At 42.5% G+C, this 25,119-nt stretch overlaps 2 protein-coding genes across 2 annotated transcripts; both read left to right on the top strand.

The window, feature by feature from the left end:
• Nucleotides 1-9,035: 9,035 nt before the first annotated feature.
• Nucleotides 9,036-11,951, top strand: LOC108083966 (GPI ethanolamine phosphate transferase 1). The gene is made up of 2 exons (XM_017179972.3): nt 9,036-9,917; nt 10,020-11,951. Exons 1-2 carry the CDS (start codon nt 9,149-9,151, stop codon nt 11,921-11,923), a joined length of 2,673 nt encoding a protein of 890 aa, XP_017035461.1. The 5' UTR covers nt 9,036-9,148; the 3' UTR covers nt 11,924-11,951.
• Nucleotides 11,952-12,189: 238 nt separating this feature from the next.
• Nucleotides 12,190-15,178, top strand: LOC108083963 (GPI ethanolamine phosphate transferase 1-like). The gene is made up of 2 exons (XM_017179970.3): nt 12,190-13,042; nt 13,250-15,178. The coding sequence occupies exons 1-2, from the start codon at nt 12,274-12,276 to the stop codon at nt 15,148-15,150; spliced, it is 2,670 nt and encodes an 889-aa protein (XP_017035459.1). The 5' UTR covers nt 12,190-12,273; the 3' UTR covers nt 15,151-15,178.
• The last annotated feature ends 9,941 nt before the right edge of the window (nt 15,179-25,119 follow it).

Below are 25,119 nucleotides of genomic sequence, written 5' to 3'. Positions count from 1 at the left end.
AAGTTAAATGGTTAAATATTATCGCTATTAAAAAATGTGTAATATATATTTAGGGTTTAGTTGTTAGGCATTAAAAAGTGGGACAAATTCAAGGTAATATAATTTCAATACCAAATCCCACAAGTCTTTCTCGAAGTGCCGAAAATCGTCGACATCGTCTCATTCCGACTGCTCTTGCAACTATGTAATCTATGGCATGTCAGTGTCTGTATCCGCATCTGTATCTGTAGCTGTAGCCGTATCTTATCTGCACAGGCACTCACAGGCGAACGCCGGCGAGAGTCCGCATCAGTATCTGTGTGTATGAATTGCCCCGATGCGTGCCCAGGCACTAATTGCGTCTAATTGAATTGCAATTGACCGTGAGTTGGCGTATTTTTCATTCGTTTTTGCCGACACCGCCGGCGACGATCCGAGCCGGAGATATGGCCGGATCCGAGTGGGGCAAAAAGGAAGCTGACGGCGGAGGAGGCGACAACATTGTTTGATGAAGATTTACGCAGCTGCTTTGATTTGTGTCAACAACGCCCGACATCGCATTCCAGCCCCTGCTTGGGCCAGTAGCTCGCCCATTCATGGTCCCGGCTCAATCATTCGGTCGTGGCGCCAATGATTTGGCACAACAACAAGAGTCGCGCCTTCAGCAGCTCGGGGACAATTGATTTATAATGACTGGGAATCTATCCTATGAATCTATAGTATATATGGCCAGCTATGTGGGGAGCCCGGACAGCAGGCGATGAATTATTCAGTTAAAAATAATAAATGTACTTTAAATTGGCAAAGATAATTGCGCCACATTTCTTGTTTTGTTTTTGCAGCTGACTGATTTTCGCATTGCTTTTTTGTTAGACAATAATAACATCTGATGCGTATTAACTGTCATTTTGTTTTATACCTTAAATCAATTAACCATTGTCATACATTCATAATTAAATTCAATTTGCTGCCATGAATCTTGATTCTTTGCATTTGACGTTCGTAATTATATAAGCCATTCAATTTTTGCATAGCAAAATGTCACATTTTTGCGCGAAAGTGGTTGCAACAGGAATAACCGCCACAGCCAAACGCCCTCTTTCATTGGCAAATTAACAACTTATACGCCAAAAGTTTTACCAGAAAAGTTCCCCCAAAGCCGAAAGCCGAAAGTTGCCAAGCACCTGTCCCCACCGGCTGGCTGACAAAGTTGCTCGATCCTTAGCCCGACTGACTGGAGGAGCTCTCCTTGAGAAAACTCGAGAGAGAGTGAGTCGGAAAATCGAAGGCGGGGAAAAAATACTTGAGCGGTTTTCAATTTTATGTCACGTTGTTGCTGGTATTTCGTTTGTGCTTCCCTGTCGTGGCGGGTTCCACAATTTATGTTTACAACTCGCTGGCAAAAATAATAAAAATCGTGTTTTTATGAGCGGGAGCAGCAAGAACTTTGCCATGCAATAAAATAAAATATTGTTGCATCGCAATGCGGCCCCGAAAAGTGTCACTGATATGTCAAACTAACAAAACATAAAACGGGCATAAACAAAAAGAGAGGAACCGAAACAAAATCCAGGACATGGGCAGCCCAAGGCTTGGGGTTTGCGTTTTTCGATTCGGGCATCCACAGCTTAGGATTGAAGCAGAGATCCTGGCAAATATTTAAAGTTATCTGTGAAAACTTGGCAAGCTCTCCGCTCCTCCGGCCGAGACAGAGTCGCCAGCCCCGGACGCTTCTTTTCACTTGTTTGTCTTTGCTTAATCTTTTGATAGAAATTTGTATACAAAAGTTGTCCAATGCCCTGCCGCACGCACACCTTGCCATTTGGTTTTGGCTAAACAAAGTTTGCTACATTATTTTCATAAGAGAGGAAACTTGAAGGTGTTTTTCTTGCCATTGAACTTACAGGTAAGCGGCGACGCGACTGGCCAAAACTTTGCAGCGGATCAGCTAGCCAGCATATGATGGCGATAAGAGTGATGGCGATGATGAGAATGACAACGCGGTGTGGATGATGGCGATGATGATGATGATGCATCTTCCCAGCGTTTTCCTGACTCCCAACAAGCTGTCGCTCGCCGCTCTTTGTCACATTTTCTGCTTAGCTTGAGCTTCTCTTATAATTTACAATCGTGTCCTGTGAACTTTGCGCTTGATTTACACTTGGCTGACGTCGGCGTTTGCTTTGTAGCTATGACTGTGTGTATCCCAGGCAACGGGCCTGGGACCATCCTTGCCGAAACCCACACAACAGCAGTTGAGCGTCGTCCTTTGTGTGCTCTGTTGTTATTTACAACGTGCTTGGGCGGACACCATCACCATTGCCAGCCGTACAGTTAATTTGACGTGGCCAATGGCTTTTATGGGACATGCAACGTGGCGAATGCGCAACAATTGACTCGCTGACTGGCTGACTGACGACTCCTGACTGACCGTGCTAATTAGAGACGCAACATTTGACATTTGCCACATAACTCAACCAAGGTGCCAGTGCAATTAATGCCATTCCAGCAGCTCATCAGGAAGAAACTCTTTCCCAGTTAGCCTTGAGGCTAATTGCCCTGAAAGCTGTTTCCAAATGCCATTTACATAATTGCTAAATAAATAAAATGCAAAATAATAGAGATGAAATCCAATTAAGTCAATTTTCAGTTTGTATTTGATATTTGTTTTTAATAAATTTTAATATATGTAAATTCTTTAAATGCCTAATATTGCATTAATTACCATAGCCATTAAATAGTAACTAAATTGAATAAATTCCATTAATTGTTACAACTTTAATTATTTTATATGTTTTTCGGTTTGCAACAGTTTCAAGTCTTAATTTAATGGTTTTATTAGGCTTAAATTTGGCAATTCTCTCTGTCAGCTCTATTTAATCTTGTCGTAAAATTCAATAAGCAATAGGCTCCTTAAATTTCAACAAATTAAAGGACTCATTCTCAGACACACACCCACCCAGAGTGAGGTCTCAAATATCACTTCATAAATCAAATTACTGTGTGCAAAAAGTTTGAAAACCACACCAAAAGTTTAATTTCCCGCTTCACACTCTCCCCCTATCGTTGTCATTCTTTTGACTTTTGAATACTTTGGATGACGATTTTCCAGTCATTGCAAGTTCGTCACTTGGAATGTAAATGCAAAATTAATTTGCACAATTAATCAGCCACGCCATCACCCATAGACTTCCCAAAATGTAGCCCCAGTGAGTGCACAGCAGCTCCTTGCTGTTATTTTTCAAAGGGGTTGCCTTCCGCGTAGTGCACCGAACATTTTCATTGCAATTAAATTTAGCACAAAAAGTTACCAAAAAAGAAGGATAAAATAAAGTAAAAAATAAAGGAGATGTCATGTTACTGTCAGTGGCAAAGAGTGAAGTGCTCGCCAAAATGTTGCCATTTGCATTGCCACTTAAACACACATAAAGGCGGGCGGGCGACCGTCACAGGGGCGTGGCGCACACATGTAAACGGGGGCGAACTGACGGTCGCCGGCACGCAAATCGAGTCAAGTTGAATAGGCGGAAGTAGAGCAAGAAATGCGATTGCCAAATTGAGTTGAAGGTTTCGCTTGACTGTGTTTTGTTTGGCCAACTCCGTGAGCTCGACTGCGTCCTTTGCCTTTGCCATCGCCATCGCCATCGCCATTGCCACAGCGAAAGGCAGCAGCAAATGCAATGGCAACACCAAAGACAGCCAACACGCAGAACAAAAATCGGATTATTTAAATTTTAAAATTTTTCAAATAAATAAGCTCGACGCATCTCATGGATTTTAAAAGTTTCTTTAAATAGTATTAAATGTGTTTTAAGCTTTCAGTATTTATTATAATATTGTAAATCTTTTTATAGATTTAATTGTTATTAAATGGTAATGAGTTGTTGAAAAAATATATTTAAAGAGAGCGATTGGTATCTGAGATTATAGGTCTGCTTAATTACTATTTAATATTTTAATTTGTCAATCAATTATAGAAGCGGTTACTTTAAGGCTAACGCACCATATCTTGATCATGAACTGGATGAATGCATCCAATGAGATCTTCCACATTTTGCACCGTGCAGCGTCTAGGTTTTCGTTGACGGCGCTGCTCTGCAGTCCCCAGAACCAAGAACCCAGGCACTTGGCACTTTGCTGCAATTTTGTAGTTTTGATAAAATTTCGCAAGCATATTAAAAAGTTTTGCCCAACTTCGTTTTTACTTTTGCACATGCCATTCGGCCGGGGATGGGTCAGGGGCGCTGGCTGCGTCGCCGGAGGGGGCGTGTCTCCGCACATGCCACTGACAGCCCAAAGAGGAAGCTGTGCCTTATGGCTCTGCCAGCTACGGCTTGTTTGCTGCCAAAAAACAGAGCAAAAAAAAAAAAACTAAAAATATCGAAAAAGGGAAAAGGAATATAAAAAGCTAGCAGTGCACTTTGCTTTGCTATTTAATTTTGAAGCTCAAAGGCTTGACAAGCTCCTGAGCAAAGTGGCGAGAGAGAGAGAAGGGGAGGGCGACGAGTCTGGCAAAGGAGAGACATTTTTCGGGAAAACTTTCGCAACTTGTTTATGCGAAATAACCAATTAAATTTGCAACGAAGGCGGCGCTCGTGCAGCACAACAAACTAAATAATTAACTCGCACACAGAGAGGGGAGACGTGCGCCTTGTCGTAATTAATATAATGCATATGTATGCATTATAAATTGAAATTCATAGAGTTCATAAATCGGGCCACAATCCATGCGCCTGTAAAAATATTTGGTTTAATTTTTAACTCGCTTATACTACCCAGCGGGTGAATGAATTCCCGAAAAGGCAACGAATTTCCAACATAATTTCGTGTTATTCCGGCTGCGTTGTTGCACTGCGCACACACAGCAATTAAATCCAATTGAGTGTTGCATACTTCTGTGTGCTGCTAAATTTTTGTTTAACAATTTGTATGGACCTCTCCCCTCCCCTCTCCCCCCAATCACTATGTGTTTGTGTTTCTGCAACAAAAGCGCATTTAATTCTGCATAACACAATGCATAAATCTGCTTTATTGAAAAACCAAAGCCACCTCCCAAACGCCACGCCCAATGCAGTTTCGCACTGCGGCTGCCGGCTGCCTTTTCCGGATTTAAACTTTAAAGCCTGTCGCCCGTCCTGGCCTGGCCTGGCTTTGTTTCCCCAAAAATCATCGAATTGTTGACCTACTTGAGGGCCGAGTGTCAAGTAAGCTTCTCCTCCTGGCCTTAACGAGACGATAACGATAGTTATGTAATGGCTTCCTCCTGTCTCGTCTTTGTTCGAATAATGGCTAAATCGTTGCACATGATCTCAAAAACACAGCCAAAGTGCTTCAAAACGTATTTGCAAATTGGAAAATTGCCAATATAAAGCGAAAGGTTTGCAAAACTATTCACTTATTTTCTTTATTTAACCTGCTCTTGTGACTCCATGGCGGAAACTTGTTGGTATAAACACTTTGACTGCAGCTGAAATAAGGCAAAAGTAACTTTTACAAATTATTTTTTCAAACTAAAACAATATATTTTCAGTCAGCTACATTTATTTGACTTTAAATAGTTATTATTGTATTTTATCTGCACAGTTTTTTGTAATTTTAGAAGGAAATAATTGAAGGTTGGAAAAAGGATTTTATTGCAATATAAAACAAGAAAGAAAGCTAACTTTGGCCAGCCAAAGTTTGTATACCCTTGCAGGTATATCATAACTAAGCCAAAAATGAATTAATTTCGATTCGGAAAGCAGTGTTGTGTTAGTTTTTATTAATTTAAAAAACTGCATACCAAATTTAAAATTTTAAGAAATCAAAATTTTTGGCCATTTTTGCTAATTTTAATGATGTAACCCCTTATGAAATTTCGCAAAAATGGCAAAAAATCGATTTCTTCCGGACATTTCTAGAAAGATTCGCATGTTAATGCTGATCAAGAATATATATGGTTTATGGGGTCGGATATGATTCCTTGACTAAGAAAAATATTATTTTGTATTATAAAATCGGATTTTTTATATTAAAAAACTTCTTGATTTTTTTTAAATTAAAAATATCATAACTCGGCCAAAAGAGCATTAATTTTAAATCGGAAAATTGTTCTGTGCAAGATTTTCTACAGTTAATAAATCTGCATATTTCATTTAAAAATTTTGAAAATTCAATTTTTTCAAAAATTTTAATGATGTAACCCCTTATAAAATTTTGGAAAAATGGCCAAAAAATCGATTTCTTCCGGACATTTCTAGAAAGATTCCCCTGTTGATGCTGATCAAGAATATATATGGTTTATAGGGTCGGAAACGTCTCCTTCACTGCGTTGCAAACATCGGACTGAAATTATAATACCCTGCAAGGGTATAATAAGATTAAACTGCTCGCTTGACAAGTTAATATTGATCCTATAATCATCCTTATTTAACTAGCACTAGGGATTAAACAAATTTTGTATTCATTTTATAACTGTAAGCTCTAAACTTTTGAGCATTCCTCAAAGCTTGTATTTGTATTTCCCCAGGAAAGTCTTTATAAATAGCTAATCGTTGGAAATACAAGAAAGGGGTAGCCGTCGAGTGCAATGCGGTTGCATGACAAAGGGCAGCTATTAAAAGGCTGAATTTAAGTCGGACTCGTAAATTATATTCGTATTGTGTGTTTGCCTTTCAATGGCCACACACACAACACACACACACACACACACTCTCTTACAGCCATAGCACGCATACAAAATCGCATTGTCAGGCGGTCGTTAGGCGAATGCAAGAGAGTATAGTAAGAAAAAATGGAGGCTTGCCTCTGGCCGTGTATTGGTTTTGTCGCTGTGGTTATGCGCGCTATTTCACAGGCACACCGACACAGCTACACCGAAAGGCACACAGATACAGCACACATACAATAAAAATGATTGCATTGGCAAGAGCTGACAGGCGAAGCCATGGAGTAGTAGGAGCAGCAGGAGCAGCAGCAGCCCGGCTGCATTTGATGGATGAGTTTGAAGCCATGAACCAGATGTGACAATTCAAATGCCAAAATTCAGCAGAAACCCCAAACCCAGGGGCGCAGTAACTCAGGGGGAGTTGTCAGCGAGCAGCGCACATTTCACGATCCCCTCATGTCCGCGAGCACCTGCTGCCACAGACCCTAATATTTCGCGTTAAAAAATGCATCGAACAATATGAGAGGAGGCGGGCCAAGCTCGCGAGTTTTTATTGAAATTGAATTGTTGATAAGTTTTGTCAACACAAAACGCAGCTGAATTTAAATGGGGTAAGTCCCGCACACAGAGAGGGACGTCGACGTCCATGGGAATGCCGAGAGCGAGCTGGCGTAATTGATTTGCTTGATATTGCTTTTGAAGTACTGGGCCAAGCAATTATCAATTTTTTGCTGACATGTTCAAGTGGCCTGTGTGTTTGAGTTACGAACACCGGAAGAAAAAATGTTGGTTAATATTAATATAAGCAAAATATATTCGAACAAATCTGAAGACAACAGGGTGTTATAATATTTAAACATATTTATTTATATTTATAATTTAATTTATTTTCTCCAACTATTCTCACAGATTAATTGATTGATCTTTCTAGGTCTTCTCTTATTTTTAAAAATAAATCTTTATATTGTATATTTTTCCCTGTGCATCTGACAAGTAAATATTTACCTGTATTAATACCTTATTCATTGGCCGGCCACTCGAGGCATTGCTGCCATGTGGAGAGCAATCGACTTGGCCAGGCCTAAGCCGAAATCCCTCAATTGAGAGACGTCCGAGTTCAACAGCCCCAGGCCGCAAACATTTGGCATTTTATTCGTTTCCTACTGATGGCGGTGCTGCCAGTGGATGGTGGCTGGTGGCCGATGCTCCAGCTGCTGGTCAGTGTGGCAACAAATGTTGCCAAATGCTGGGCCACAATTCGTTTAATTTGCGGCCACCCGGCCTTCGGGCCGAGCGGATCCCGACGACCCACTTACCTACACTATCCGCCGGCCACAATAACCCACTTTGGGTCACAGAGCCAGGCCAAGACCAACATGTTGCTGACCCAGAGCCGAGTCGGCTAACAGAGCGGCAAGTAGTTGGCTAAGAGCGCGCCTGCGCCCTGCGCTATGGCCCGAAGAGAGTCGGTTGCCGCTCTGCCCAATTACTCAATGGTGCTTCCCAATCGCTGGAAACAAGCGACTGCTGGCCGTTAAAACGCCTAACTCTTGTTCGCCGTGGAATTAGCCCATCGCCAGACGCAAAACAGGTCCTTTAATTGCCCGACAAGCCCGTTTAGCCGGCCATTCAGTCATCCGGCTTACAATTGTCTGTGGACAACTGGGACTGCAGCCTTCTGACAAATGGCAGCTGCTCGCCGCGGCTTGCCTTCAACCCATTTGGTCCAACTAGCGCTTTCCAGCTAGCTCGGAATTTGTCAGATTATGAGCTTCACTCTGAATAAAACGTTTGGAGCACCTGAAATGTCTGCTCGAATTAATCAGGAACAAAAATCGCAGACAGGATTTATGCCGCGCAATTAATTCGCCCGACTCACGAGATTGACAAAGGCCTTACAGACTTAAATTGGCCGACTCCGTGACTCGTTGCTGCAATTTGCAGCTCATTTAAATTGCAGGCGCGTAAATCAAAGCGGCAACGTGCAGCATTTGTAGCCCAAGGCAGCGCGGCCCAGGCGCCAGCTCGCAAATCAAGCGGCAAATTGAAATTGCTTGACAAGGCCGCAGAGTTATGGCATCCATAAAAACAGTCCTAGACAAGCCGGATAGTGAGGCGAAACAAGGCCGGGAACTGATGATGATTATGATGCCACGACGACAATTCTTTAAATACCTTAAAGATGTTAGGATACTCCATATGTACATAATCAAAAAGACTAACTTCAATGATAAATTAAAGTTACTCAGTTGAGAGGGGTTGTTTGTCAACAATGGCTATCATTAACTATTTAAAGAAGTATTTAAAATCCAATTTTTGGCAATTTGCTTCTCAGTACTTCGAAATATAAAAATAAGCATAAAAGTTTGTTAGAAAACCCCAATGTATCCTTTGCTTTTTTTGTCAGTTTAGTATTGTCATCTCTTTATATACATTCATACATATGTCATACATAGTATACAGCTCCCAACAAAACACATTTAATTTTCTGTTGCCTGCGGTTAAGTTTTCCACAAGGACAAAATGTGGAGACTACGGGCCCTGGTAGTCCACATTTTCCTGCTGGCCTCCATACTGACCACCTACTTCTCCTCGACCATCTTACCAGGACTCGTTCCCCAGAAGACAATGCGTGAGATGGGTTTCGAGCCGCCCGCAGATCGCCTGGTTGTATTCTTGACCGATGGCTTTCGGGCGGCTTCCTTCCTGGCGAAGAACGGAAGTGTGGTGCCGGATCTACGCAATCTATACCGGACACAGGGCCGCATAGCCATCTCCCGCTCCTTGACACCGACTCAGACTGCCGTCGGGCACATAGCCATCTTTGGTGGCTTAATGCAAGATCCGACGGCTGTTCTTGTCAACTTCCGCTATGTTCCCGTTCACTTCGATACCGTCTTCAACCGCAGCCGCATGACCATTGGCTGGGACGATGATTTCGTGGACCATGTCTTCCGAAACCAACCGCACGGTGGTGCTCCGCTGCGGATCAAGACGGGAGATAAGAAAGATATGAAATTCGATGCCTGGGTGTTTGGTCAGGTGAAGGAATTTCTGGCCAGAAGCGACAATGTTCGGGAAGTACGCAATCACAAGGGAGTAGTGTTCTTTGTTTATTTGGCGGATTTAGATGCATGGGCCCATCGCTACTCACCCTTGCTTCCTGAGTTCGATCAGCAGCTCCTGCGCACTCAGAAAGGCATTCACACCACCTACGAACTATTTGAGAAAACCTTCAACGACAGCCGAACGGCCTATCTGCTGACCTCCGATCATGGAATGGGGAATACTGGTATGTACTATGATTATATAATTCCAAATGATTCGAATCACCCTAGATGACTCTGCAAGTCGAAATACGTTCTTATTTATTGTAAACCTCTTATTTTTGTAGGAATGCACGGCGGTTCTTCACGTCATGAAAGAGAAACGCCTTTGTTTATGTGGGGTGCTGGCGTGAAGAGGACAGTCGGTCCGAATGCAGCGTTTCCCACCTGGAAGAAAGCATCTAGGGTGGAACAGATTCAACTGGCGCCACTGATGTCGGCTTTTATAGGCCTTCCACCTCCAATGAATAACATAGCAATGATGCCAAGGGGATACCTCAACGTAAGCACCGAGTATGAAGCTATGGCTTTCCACCTGAATGCCCTGCAGATCCTGGATCAGGCCGAGATCGTTATTAGCCGAAATGATCGCTCTCTTTTCTGCGAATGGCTGCCAAGATTCAAAAGACTGGACTTAAAGCAAATTGCTGCCTACAAGGCGAACTTTAAATCTTTGGTATCTCAGGGACACAGCCAAGAGGCCATGGAAGAATGCCAGCGGATTATAAAATTGGCCCAAAAGTGCGTGAAGTATTATCAAGGGTATTACCAGACTCCATTGCTAGTGGCCACCACGATCTCCTACCTGGTCTGGTTATACTGCCTGCTTCTGCAGCTGACAAGGATAGCCACGGAGAATCAGAGAAAGGGATTCGTCACCTTGTCGACGGTAATGCTGTCAGCCCTCGGAATTATCGAACTAGTTCTGTTGGTTCTGCAAAAGGTGCCGTTCTTCACATCCGTCTGCCTGTTGTTACCAACCTGTTTGCTAATAATGGCTCAAGCTGAACGCTCTGCAAATGGCCCTTGGATTAAGGCACCTCTCATGAACCTCTTCTCAACATTGGTGCCCGCAGCACTAATAATTCTAGTGTACTTTGAGTACAAGCATTTTGCAGAGCTATATGTATTGTCGCTGTTCCTGCACTATCATCGTCTGTTCCGGAAGCCCTCGCTGAAGTTTTTCCTATGGATGATTCTTGTGTGCATAATCAGTGCCTCCCTGTTCCTTTCCCAATACACCCAGTATGGCGTTGACCCCGAATTGCTAAATTTCCATGTGCTACAGTTGGGCATGTTGGTGGCCCTGGTACGTCCCATCATCTTGCGACACAAGATTGGTTTACGTGTTTGGGCCATTAACGCGATGACCTTTGCGGCTGGAGCCTATGGAGTCAAAAAATATGTCTCGAAAGAGGTGGTTCCAGATTTCGTAAAGGCCACTACCTGGTTCTTTTTGGTCTACGCCTTCCTATCAATTCGCTACTCCGATGCATCCTTTAAGACCGCTATGAGAAGACTCGCACTGATTACCATGAATATGATCACCTTGCACGCCCTGCTCTGCGAACGTTGGGGTTCTTGGGCAATGCAAATTCTGAGCACCGAGCTAATTTTTGGCCTGCAGATGTATGAGGACTCCAAGCGATCTGATGACAACTATGAGGGCGTCGGGGACCGAAAGCCACTGCTACATCTGAAGCAGTCCTACAGGTATGGCTTTGCCATCGTCCTGTACTTCTATGTGACCTTTGCGCTGGCCGGAAATTGGATAGGGTCTTTTATATTCTGGCCTAACACGGCCAGACTGTTTTATGCACACTATAGCTTATTCGTCCCCGGATGTCTGATCATACTGAAGATTGTGCTCCCATCACTGATCGTTATCTCGACCCTGTACGCTCTGGTTCCCTTCGTCCGGCAAAATATCAGATCGACATTCACCTGCGTCCTGCTCATCAGTAACGTCATGGGGCTGTACTTCTGCTACTACGTCAAAAAGAGGGGTGCATATGACGATGTAAGGAACTCTCTGGATAAGCTGCTAATCACGCATGTGGTTAACCTGTTGTTACTGGGATGCTGCTGCATCGTTGTGGGTTTCCTCCATGATACGGAAATGAGAAAGCCAAAGTCCAAGAAAGAAAGACGCGTTCGTTTTACCTCGGCCAATGAAGAGAGCCGCGTTTAGTTAAATAAAGTTGTATATTTTTAAAGCATTTATAAGCATTTTATTTCATTTTAATGATAATCGAACAATGTTGGGCTTTTATTTGAGTGCAAAACGTCTTGGGGCATCGATTCTACTCACTCTCTGAGTAAAATATTGAAGGTATTGAAAATATGGCCAAACGCAAAATAATAAATAGTTGGTGAATTGTATAACCTGAATATATGATACAATTTTTCTTCACAGTGCAGAATATTAGAAGCTATTGACTTAAAAGTCAATATTACAATTTGTTACTGTCATTATCAGATGCTTACACTAACATAAAGCTAACAAAAAACAAAAGAACACGTAATTTTCCATTGGACAACATGTGGAGACTACGGGCCCTGGTAGTCCACATTTTCCTGCTGGTCTCCATTCTGACCACCTACTTCTCGTCTACCATCTTACCAGGACTCGTTCCCCAGAAGACAATGCGTGAGATGGGTTTCGAACCGCCGGCAGATCGCCTGGTTGTATTCCTGACCGATGGCTTGCGAGCGGCTTCCTTCATGGCGAGGAACGGAAGAGCGGTGCCGGATCTGAGTAAGCTATACCGGACACAGGGCCGCATAGCCATCTCCCGCTCCTCGCCACCGACTCAGACCGCCACCGGACACATCGCCGTCTTCGGCGGCTTCAGACAAGATCCGACGGCTGCCCTGGTGAACTTTCGCTATGTTCCCGTTCCATTTGATACCGTCTTCAACCGAAGCCGCTTGGCCATCGGCTGGGTCCATCCAATTATGGAAAATGTGTTTATGTATCTACCGCACGGAGGAGCGCCGCTGCGGTTTACGGTGGGACGCAGAAAAAGTTATCAATTCGATGCTTGGGTCTTCAAAGAGATCGAAGAATTCCTGGCCAGGAGGGACAACGTAAAAGAAGTGTACAATCACAAGGGAGCGGTGTTCTTTGTTTACTTGGCGGATATGGATTTATGGGCCCATCGCTACACGCCATTAAGCCCTAGGTTCAATCGGCAGCTCCTGCACACTCAGAAGGGCATTCATACCTCCTACGAATTCTTCGAGCAAGTATTCAACGACAGTCGGACGGCCTATTTGTGGACCTCCGATCATGGAATGAAGAATAGTGGTATGTCCTTACACTCTTGCAGGATATTATAATTTTAGTCACAAGCTTTCGACGCAGTCAAAGAGGTACCCATTTTTCCCTACAAATTCAAAAAAATAACTATTAATTTAATCAGAGAGAGAATGGGTATCTTGCTGCACTGCATTGTTTATTCTTGTCAAGCACCCTCAATTTTTTACTTGCTGTTTAAATGCCTATTTTTTTTAGGATATCACGGCACCTCTTCAACTTATGAAATAGAAACGCCTTTGTTTATGTGGGGCGCTGGCGTGAAGCGGACAGTTGGTCCGAATGCTGTCTTCCCCACCAGGAGGAATGCATCTAGGTTGGAACAGATTCAACTGGCGCCACTGATGTCGGCTCTTATAGGCCTTCCACCGCCAATGAACAACATAGCCATGATGCCAAGGGGGTACCTTAATGTGAGCACCGAGTACGAAGTTATGGCACTCCATCTGAACGCCCTGCAGATCCTGCATCAGGCCGAGATCGTTATAGCGCGAAATGAACATGCTCTCTTCTACGAATGGCTGCCGACATTCGATAGTCTGAATTTGAAGCAAATCGCTGACTACAAAGCTAAGTTCAAATATTTGGTATCCCAGGGACACAACCAGGAGGCCATGAACGATTGTCGGAGGATTACCAGATTGGCTCAAATGTGCCTGACATACTACCACGAATATTACCAATCACCGTTGCTGGTGGCCACCACGATCTCCTACCTAGTCTGGTTATACTGCCTGCTTCTGCAGCTGACAAGGATAGCCACGGAAAATGAACGAATGGGACTCGCCACCATGTCGACGGTGGTGCTGTCTGGCCTTGGAATTATCCAAGTAGTTCTGTTTGTTCTGCAAAAGGTGCCGCTCCTCACATCCGTTTGCCTGTTGTTACCAACCTGCTTGCTGATAATGGCTCAAGCAGAACGCTCAGCAAAAGGCGATGTGGTCAAGGCACCTTATATGAACATCCTTTCAATATTGGTGCCCGCAGCTCTGGTAATTCTAATGGTCTTTGAGCACAGATATTTAGCTGAGCTATATGCACTACCGGTGTTCCTGCACTATCATCGTCTGTTCTCGAAGCCGTCGATCAAGTTTTTTCTGTGGATAAGCCTTGTGTGCTTTGTCAGTGGTTCTCTGCTCATCTCACAATATCCAATATCTTATGGGATCAATCCTAAATTCCTTAAAAGTTCATATCTGCTGTACACGGGTATGCTGGTGGCACTGGTACGTCCTCTCGTCTTGCGACACCAGATTGATCTACAGGCTTGGGCCATTAACGCGGTGACCTTGGTGACTGGAGCCTACGGAATCCATTTATTCGACTCGAACAAACGCGTGCCTGGTTACGTTACTGCCATTAGCTGGTTCTTTTTGGTCTACGCCTTCTTGTCCTTTCGCTACTCCGATGCATCCCACAACACCACTATTAGAAGACTCCAGCTGATTACTATGAATATGATCACCTTACACGCCCTGCTCTGCGAACGGTGGGGTTCCTTGGCAATCCAATTGCTGGTAACGGAATTGCTTTTAGGCCTCCAGCAGTACGAGGACGCCAAGCGATATGATGATGCCGACAAGGAGCCCAAACCTCTACAACATTTAAAACAATCGTATAGGTATGGATTCGCTATAGTCCTGTACTTCTATGTGTCCTTTTTCCTAGCCGGACATTGGATAGCCGAATTTGCTTTCAAGGCGAACACCGCCCGACTGTTTTATCCGGACTATGCCATGTTAATTCCCGGCTGCCTAACCATACTGAAGATTGTGCTTCCATCGCTGATCGTTATCTCGACCCTGTACGCTCTGGTTCCCTTCGTCCGGCAAAATATCAGATCGACATTCACCTGCGTCCTGCTCATCAGTAACGTCATGGGGCTGTACTTCTGTTACTACGTCCAAAATAAGGGTTATTATAATAACGTAAGGCACTCTCTGGATAAGCTGCTAATCACTCATGTGGTTAACCTGTTGTTACTGGGATGTTGTTGCATCGTTGTGGCTTTTCTCGGCGGCACGGAAATGGAAAAGTCACCGCGCAAGGACGAGAAACATGTTCGTTTCACCACGCCCGACGAAGAGAGTGAAATTTAGTTAAATAAAAATTATTATTTTAAAGGCGCCTAAAGCCGGGTCAACCCTCTCCATTTGTTACAGTTCAGTGCCAGCTGATAATATTGCCGACAGGTATTCGATTCAATTCATTTCGTTAAGTAGTTAAGCCTTTGACACAGAATTAGACGCGGCCGCAACCGAACGGATGTTTGATATTTGTCATAATAATTAGATGGCATTTGCCTTTTTGCCATTAACCCCGCCACACCCCCATGGATGTGTGCTCACAATCATGGCGCGGCGTTGCAGGGCAACGGTTGATTAAATAAGCTTTCCGGCAAACGTTTTCCACTGCCGTTTGATGAAATTTTCTTATTTTTTCTGGGCCCGTCCTTTGGCGGATGGGTTTATATTTGCAAAGCCGTCGCCCGTTGAGCCTTTGTCGCCGTCTATTTGCCTTGGCCAGCTCTGACAGCTTGTTGAGTTTATCCTGTCAATACGGCATGGCCATGGCCTAAAGAGGGAATGTGCCGGGACTGGCCGACTCTAACTGGTATTGGCTGGCATTCGGATTTCGTTTGGCCCGTCTGAGCTCCCCGGCAGGATTGATCGGCCGACTGATTGATTAATTGACACTTTGCACATTAATTAGCCGAGAATCCCAGCCCTTTTTCCACGCGATGACTTACAGACGCTGCCATCGTCCTTGGCCTTAAGGCAGATGTTTATTTAGTCCCCTTCCCCAGGCACGCTGAAAATAAGTATCAAATGTAGTTATCATGATGTCCCTTTTTTATTCTTAGGTTTTTATATAATTTAGTATACGATAATGGGATAAACATAAATTATCCACACCTACTAAATGTAATAATTGGTAGTGTAAGTTCCCAGATATACAAATTTCGTCTAAACATTGGTTTGCTTACCTTTAAGTTTTATTAAACCTTAGTATTTTTTATACTATATTTAACGGACGGACTCAAGATCGTGTTTTTTGTTAGTGATTACTATTTTTCCTTCCCTTTTTTCTATACAACTAGATTTCTTTTGCAGACTTCTCTGATTACGAATTATGACAACTTAGCGGGGCGTCTTCAATTCGAACTTTGCTGGCCAAACTGCGTTGCATATGCTGGCCAAATTTATCGCTGATTAATAAACTCATTAGAACTTTCCTTGTTTCCTATTCGCTGGCACATGGAGTGAACGAACTTTCCTCAGATTTAATTGGAAAAGTTCGGGCGAGCCCTAATGTAAGTCAGTCGTTAGTTGGTCAATATTTAACTCGGCTTAGCACATCTCGCGTACATCTGTACTAATACAGTCCAGCCGTTGCGGCCTGTCATTGTTTGCCATTCTTATTATCCATGGAAACCCGAAGGCGACGGCAAAGAAAAGGATTTGCACGAGGGCGAAGACAAAGAATTATGCCGTCTTGTCGGTTATTAATGAGCCAAAGTCCCGAGGAAACGCGAAGATCTGATTCCCTTTTGCATCAAGTGAAGTTTCAATTTGGCGGCCGCCTAACAAGAATGCATTTGAAAGGTGAAATGATTAATGTCAGCGCCAGCTTGGGGCTTACCTTTTTGTGGGTTAACCGCCGCCACGGACGCGGATTTAATTAAAATAAAAATCCCAGCACTTCCAAGCGCCGGCAGCAGCTGTCGTTGCCCAAATGTATTTGGGCAAACACATTTGGCAATTATTACATTTGGCAGTTAATTAAAATATTTATAAACAACAAAAAACCAAACAATTTCCAACGCGAATTTAAATTGATTTGCCAAATATTTACCATTTGGATATTTGTTTTTTATAAGCGCCTCATTAAATAAGGTAGCAGGGCATGCCAGGCCTCTATTTCTATTAAAGTTGCAGGCAGAACAAGGGTTTAACTTAACTTAAAATCTAAAGAAGAGAACGAATAGGCTTTAATTTAACGATAGACACATTTTCTGGTAATTCTCAGAGCTATAAATTATAAAGTCAATACTGGATTTCCCACAGTCGATTCCCTCTCTGCATATTGCTGTTCAATGCACAGCTTTTTCCCTGTTATTATGTGTGTCGGAGCCGCGAAACGGAAAATCCACCAACTGAGTGTTCGCCGATATCGTCAGAGTGCAAATTAGTTAAAGCCCAACGGCAATTTAATTTGCTATTAAAATTTTGGCTATCAAACCAATGAATCATACGCATAAAATGTTTCAAATATGCTTAAAAGTTGTATGCAAATTTAATGAATTCGAATGCAATGTGCTGTGCTTTTTTCCCCCTGCAGAGCTCTGTGTTAAATGCAAAACCAAAATAAAATCTATAATCAACTATGCCATGCAATTAATTATGCGAATAGTTTTGCAGTTTGGACATCAGTGCATTTATTTTTGCCATTTGCAGCCGTTTCATGTGCACTAGTTATAAACGATATCCACATGCATTTAGTGAAGTTGAATTACCATAGTTTGGCGCATTTTTCCGATACCAGCATGCTGGGTAGAGCTTTATCCTTATTGCAATTGCTCTATTCAAGTGGATTAGCCATGAATGCTTTTTAGATAATAACGTTTGCAACGGTGTGTGCAGGTAGCCATGATGGGAGATGATCACTTTTTTCAACTACAAACAAAAAGCATTAAAAAGCCGGCCAAAACCGCAATAGGGGGAAATGTAATAAAAGTGGCATATTGTTATTTAAATTATATAAAAGAAAATGCAATTATAATAATGTAATAACTTAAATAGATCTATAAAATATGGCTACTTTCTCTAATACATTTTTAAACAAAGATTGTATTTAAGTTTGAAAGACAGGTGAATGTCTTTACCAATAATAAATCAATAAAATCAAAGAGCTTTACTTTGCAACCCTCTTTTTGGGTTTAAAATGAATCTAGTGCTATATTTTTCTCGGTGCATTAAAGGTGGATATGAATTTGACCTAGACCATTGGCCTTTTGTAGAGATATCTCTTAGCCATCGTAAGTGATTCAGGAGCCATGCGATATCTGCCATCTTTAATATATTACTATCGCAGTTTTCATCACGTTCTGACCTGCAAACAAGCACACCCGAAACTTGTTTGCCATTCGAAGTCGTAATTGAGTACGCCGTGCGCATGTATAAATAACAAACAAAATGTCCTGCCCTCCTTGGTATTTCGTTCTCGGGAGCGAGTCCTGCGAGTCGTATCTCCTTTGTTTTCTATTAAACAATTGACAAAGTGCCTGTGCTGTGTGGCTGTCGCTGTCCTTGGCTGATGCGACTACACATATAAATTATAATTTAATAAGAAAACAAACGAAAAATTCAATGGCGCCATAAACCATAAAAAGACGCTGCAAAGTGCTCTGTGTGCGCGGATGTGTGTCGAAAAACAATAAGCAAACAAAGCCCAGGACGAGACGAGAGTAAACATTGAAATCATCTTCGACGGCGGAAATCGAGCTCAAAGGAGCGGGAGCAGCTCCATTGCGGGACGAGGGCTCGATTAAGTAGCATAAAGTGATGATAAATGCGACATTGAGCAACAATAAATTGTTGCCTTTTGTCTCCTCAATGCTAGTGGTTGTTGCTTTATAGATGTTGTTGTATTTGTTGTTGCTTTATTGTTGTTTCGCATCCTCCTCTGATTCGCACTGCTTGCCATTGACGTGTTTGACTTATTGATGCTGCGTGCCGGGATTAGCGATGAGGCCCACACTGCGTATGAGCAACGCAAATATAGCAGAAAGCATAAAGCATAAAGCAGCGTTGATTAGCATTTGTATGCGTGTCTGTCCGTGCGTGTGTATGTGAGCGTATATATATATGTATATATTCGCTGCTCATTCAATTGTTTATTGGTAATTTGAAATTCATTGGACAACAGCCGACAATCCTCTCAACTTTATGGCACTGCAGACAGCGCATTAAAGCTTAAACTCAATCGAATTGATTTCTGATGCCATTGCAAATGCCATTGATTTTGAGGCAAGGCTAATTAAATACTAAGAACAATTTCTTCGACTGCGAAAAGAGCTTCCAGGAGAAATATTTGACGCAATCAAATGCATATCTTTGTTATAAATAAACATATCCCACGAACAAACCCTGGTTTATTACATTTTTCCGCCTGTAGATCACTCAGAACAAGTCTCTGGCAAATGCGAGTATTCCGGACACATTTGAACTGCATTTGAGGCACACTTTCAGCTTCATTGCAGCCAGAAAACCCCATGGCCAAATATAAGGACCAAAGTTTTCCACTTAAAAAACGCGAAGTTGCCTCAATGCTGAAATTGTTTTTCCACTCTCTTTTTCATTCTTTTTTTGTATTTTTTTTTTTTTTTGTGCCCTCCTCCACTCGGTTTTGATTCTCTTCGCAGCACTTCCTCGGTTTCTGCAGTTGCCCGCAAGTCGTGCCACTTGCCACAGAAAGCCAGGCCAAGCCGGAGCTGAGGTCGAGATTACTTTGGTTTACATTGTGCTACGTTTGCGGCTTAAATATTGTATTAAGTTTGCTGGCTGGTGATTGGAAAGCAACTGCACATAAATAGAAAAGAACTAGGAGCTCTCCCATGGCAATGTTCACCTCGTGCAGCTGCAGCTGGCCACATTTCATTGCAATTTTGCATTATTTGCGACTGGGGGTTGGCCAAGTTAGCAGCCACTTGAGCTGCTCGCTGCTATTAGTCCGGCCAAAAGGGAGAGGCAGCAGCAGCAGCTTCGGCAGCTGGATTTCACATCAGCCCAACCGTCCGGGCAATTGCTTAATTGCAACTTAAGCTCAATTTTCCTGCCCACTACCTCTTCCCTGGAAAGCCCTTCATCCTGTCAGTCTGGGCCCTGTCTGTTTGTTGTTGCCACATAGAATCTTGGCCAGCTCACAATCGTAGCATGTAATGACTAGCATTTGCGGTAGCTCCAATATGAGTCGAGGTGAAAGGGGTCGTGGAATCGAGCTCCTGACGTTGGAATCAGGATTCCGTGATCCGGGGGTCGAGAGCACTCCCAACTGTGTGGGCATAGATAAACAGGCCCACTCGAAAAGCCCCCGGCTAAACCCTTGAGCCGGAGCCAGTTTCGGCCACTTAAAACGCAAAGTTGCCCAGGTAGGAATTAGAATCGCAAATCCGAGGTAGTTGTCCTTAAATGTAGTGTAAGTGTGGTCTAGTTGCGGCCATTTCCAGCCTCAAATGATCCCTTTAATACCGCAAATCGAGTGCCAAACATCAGTGTGCCATGAGTATTAAACAGCAGACATATATTTTCTTTCCCACACATTCACAACAGAAATAATTCGTAAACAATGATTGAAATCAAGGAAACCGAGCTGCCAAAATGGTGTAGAGAGAGCTAGGACTAAGTACCTATAGTCTAAATAATCAAACATTGATGGGAGATAATGAGACCTTAAGGAGAGGAAAGTTTGGAAAAATAAATTTTAATAATAATAAGAACTAAATGGTTTTAATTTAAGTTCTTTTTAAGAGTTGCTGCAGTTCAAACTAGATCATTCTAGACCTCTTCTTTTAGATCACTGAGAAAGTCCCCTCAAAAACATTACAAATATGAGTGGGAAAAGCATTTTCTTAATCAGAAGGTTTCCCAAAAGATGCAGCAAGTAGTTTCTGGCAAACCCAGCCGCCATCGCTTATTCAAAAAGAAATCGTTACATAAGTAAACCGAATAAACCAGTCGAGATAGAGACACAGCCCCCCAGAGAGTATCTCAATATGTGTGTTAACGTGGGCAGTGCTTTTGGGGGTGGCTCAAAACACACCCTTGGGTGCCATATAATTGCTACAAATAATTTCATTAGCTGGGTCGGCCCGTTTGGGCTTTGGTTTCGCATTCGCATTAAGCGTTTCCAATTAGTTGAATGGCTGGCGTTTTGCTGAATTAATTGTCAACGTTTATGAACTAAGCACTTAGCTCACCCAGGCGAAGGTGTGTGTGTTTGTGCTGGTGTGGGTGTTTGTGTTTGGCCTGCAAATACCCAACACACAACGTCGCTGAAAAGCAAATGCAAGCAAACAAAATAAAATCATACATGCAAATGTCAATGCCCCTGGCTGTCAGATCGCTGAAACCGGTAAAAGAAAGGAAAACAACAGTTTTTTGTTTTTGTTTAAACAACACCAAAAGCCAGAACGAATGTTGTAAAATCGGGCGGAAAAACAACGCAATTGACAGGTATAATCAAAATATTTTCACACAAAAAATAACACAATTAACATGCAGAAATCAGGAAATAAAATAAAATCGATTCCATGCCACTATTTTTTTCCATCCACATTCCCTGGCCTTATTTGGGGCTTTTCCGGATTTAACTGCAAATGTTTGAATAACTTTTTTGTTTATCTTTGTTCTACCATTATCCTGCCTTCATAAATTTTGAGCGGGTGCATTAAAACAATAATACAAATGCAATTGATTTGGCTAGCGCCCGGGTTGGTTTTTGCTGAACCCTAAAGCAAATAAAGGCCAAAACGAAAAATAACAAAATTCATCGTTTTTTGGCCAATGTTATTTAATTGTCTGCCGCTGAAGCTGCGTGCGATAAATCAATTACTACAGATTAAGCTTCAGATTATAAAGAACGTTTTTTTGGCCCAGCCCTTTCGATTTTTTTCCGCATATCCTAAGGGGCAACTGTAGCTGATGTAATGCATTGATGCAAATGAAGATAGATGCATCTCTGGCAGTTGCAACGGCCGAATAATTGACGCTGAATATGATGAATGAGAGCCAATTACTACAAGAGATCGAAAGAAAAGAATCAAAAGACGATTAATGAGTCCAAGCATTAAAGAATTTTTGCCATTTCAATCGTCTTTAATTTAAAGATAAAAGAAGACAATTGATTTATGAATTCTTATGAATTCTTCTTTCCAGCTAAAATTCGACATATTTATTTACATACTTTTTAAAAATAAATTTCTCCAGACAAGTTTTCATAAAGTTTTCATCAATTTTCAGAAATATTGAGATACTTCAATAATAGCCTTTAACCTCTGCAGCCTTTGTTTTGGCCTTAGCAGCAATCCTTTTTGATTTTCCATTGCCCTTTATTGGCAGTTGCATAAAACTGATAATCCTATTGTGGTTTTGCTTATTCCCCTTAATTGCCCCCACACAACGCTTTCACACACGCAAACACTCACTCACACACCCAGTCGGCTGTCGACATTCACACCGTTCAAACAGCACAAACAAAAGCGGCTTTAGTTTTCATGTTTTGCGGCGGCTGCGTTTTTGAAGTTCCATTACTCAAACTCTAAGCGCTCGAAGGGTGAATCCTGGAATGGTGAAATGGGTGTGGAACAGAGTGACTGGAGGGGCGGATGGGTGGCAAACTGTTTGGCGGCAAACTTTATGGTGGGGCCCATTGTTTCAATTGTTCAAGTTGCCGAAAAGTTGGTCAATTGTGCCGCTGGCTGGTGGCCTTCACATTTCGAGTGTTTTTTTGGGGCTTAAAGGCCGCCGCACTTAAAGCCTGATTAGCTAATTGCTTTTCCCTAATTTGATTTGTCGGAATATCAATTAAAGTCGGTCAAGATAAGATCGGAAACTTGCTGGTACAGATAAAACCAATGCAAAGAAAAGCCAAGAGGCGTATGAGTGACGATGCCAACAGGGCGTATGGGCAATGCCTTTAGGATTATTCATTTGGAACGAACTTAAGAATAAAATAAAATAAAGAAATTAAATACTTAAGTAATGCAAAGTTCTTTACTTAATAAAAGCCAAATAATATTAATTAGGCAAAAATTTAAATAGAAAAGGCAATAAAAACCGTTATCTGATGCCGTTTAGAGAAAATAACCTACTTCAAGATCCCATTCAACTCGATAGAAAGGTGCTATTGACCCAATTGCAGCTTAGGAGCTTCAGAAAATTTGGATTTTCCGAAACTACACTGGTATCGGTACCGCCCTGCCACAACTACAAGTATGCATAATTTGCTGATTGCAATTAAAAGCAATTATGCTCGGTGTCCTTGCAACCACAAACTCATTAGCTTGTTGCACCAAAACCGCAATGCAGCATATCCCGCAACACCAGCGGCGGCAGCAGCAGCAACAACAACAACAACGAAAACTACTTACACATACCAAAGGGTCGGGTTGGGGTGTGCAAGTATTCGAGTGTACGGGTCACAATCAAAGGCCACTCACTTGACCGGGTCGCATGGACAGACGAAAAGGGATTGGCGAAACCAAATCGAATCGCTGGCAAAATTGCACAGCTTGACGCCATCTTTTTGCACAACCAAATCTATGGAACGCTTTTTTCCTCAATTTCAGTTTTTTCCTGCCTTTTTTTTTTTGGCTGCCATGCGTTTTTAAGCACAGTTTTTGACGTGCGTGTGTGAAGTGCTTTCAAACAAAATGGTCACAGCAAAGTGCCCACAGCTCTGGACCGGCAGAGGACCCGGTTTGTTTAGAAGGTTTTATGCATATGTCCGACATGTGGAAAATTCCATTAGGAAGTTTTCTTTGTTTGCATACATTTGCATGGCTCTCACCCGCCCTCTCTCCCCCTCTGTGTCTATCTCTTTCTATTGCTTTTTCTGGCTTTCCATCAGAAATAATTTATTTGCGGCCAGGAGCAGGCCCAGATTTTTACTATTATTATTTTGTAATGGTTTTCGAGTGTTTGCAGTGGCCGACAACACAACACAACACGGCACAACACGGCACAACAGAGCAGGGCAAAGAAATGGAAATGATTTGCATAAAATCGATTACATATTTTCAGCAAATAAAATGCATATTGAAATGAAATGAATAGAAAGCAAGCCATAAGCAACACTACGGTTAGTTCGGGCCCAGTCCAGCCAAGGGCCATGATTTCTTATGAGTTTTCCCAAGACCTGGACAAAGTGCTCGCAAGGATAAGCCGGGGATACGAATAACCCCACTCAATCGCTGCCCAGTGTGTACGCTAAAGATTTCTCAAATATTGCAAATTCGTTTCACCTTACGTCGGATATTTCACTCTTATATACTGCCCATTCAAAAGCAATAATGCCGAAGCGAAACAAAACCCGATAATCATCTGACCGCATAATAAACTCAGCTAAACTAATAACGAAATAGCGCTGGCGAGGCCATCAGAGCTCAGCTCAAATGATTTTCCATAGTTAAAATCCCGAGCATCTGCCTGCCACAGACATTAATTATGCTCGGGCAGCAATTACACTTGAGAATGACAGTCTGGCGAAGACTTGCATATGCACATCTAGGCAAACAATTTGGCTTTGCCTCAAATTTGATAAGTTCGACGGACGACGGACAAGGTTGAGGGGAATTTTGGCCATCGTTTACGGCAAAATGAGATGTGTAATCCAGTTTGGCAAACAAATACCAAAGTTATTTGTATTTAATTTCTTAAGCAAGCAAAGTTAATTAATTACGCAAGGACTCAAGGCTAAAAGAGAGAGAAAGCTGCAGCGGGATACACTGTGAATATATAACAGCAAATAGATCAGAAAAGAGAAAACTTAGGTAACTATTACAATTTGAAATGTAGTAGAAGTACATTCAAAGTGTTGCCATCTTTAGATCTTCCTCTCTGTGTAGCCATTTTATTGCTACTGTAGCTTGCTCTGGTATAAAATTACAATAATTTAAGAACTTTCGCTTCAACTCACTTGAAAACTTACTTAACAAAGTGAAAGCATCAAGCCGGAGGGCTGCCAAAGGGTTCGGAAGCCCGGCATCAGATGAAGCTCTCAGGATGCTCTCGACTACACTCTGGCATTAATGGCAACTTAAGCTGCCCCAAGATGCAACAATGGCGGGCACATCAAATATAAATGATGCCCCAGTCCAGTGCAGCCCCGAAAATAGAGCTGGTCGCCCGCAATGCCGCAGTTCGTCAGTCAGCAAAATGCAGCCGAAATGCAAATGCAAATGGAAGCGAAAATTAACGCGTATTTGACGGCGACTGCGAAATGCAACAGCAGGCAAAAAACAATTTCGGATACAATTTAAGGAGGATTTTGTTTGTGTGCTTGCCCCC

The sequence above is a fragment of the Drosophila kikkawai genome, chromosome 3R (genome assembly GCF_030179895.1).
Source record: "Drosophila kikkawai strain 14028-0561.14 chromosome 3R, DkikHiC1v2, whole genome shotgun sequence".
In the NCBI taxonomy this organism is placed as follows: Eukaryota; Metazoa; Arthropoda; class Insecta; order Diptera; family Drosophilidae; genus Drosophila; species Drosophila kikkawai.
This window is presented reverse-complemented; position numbering and strand designations above follow the sequence as displayed.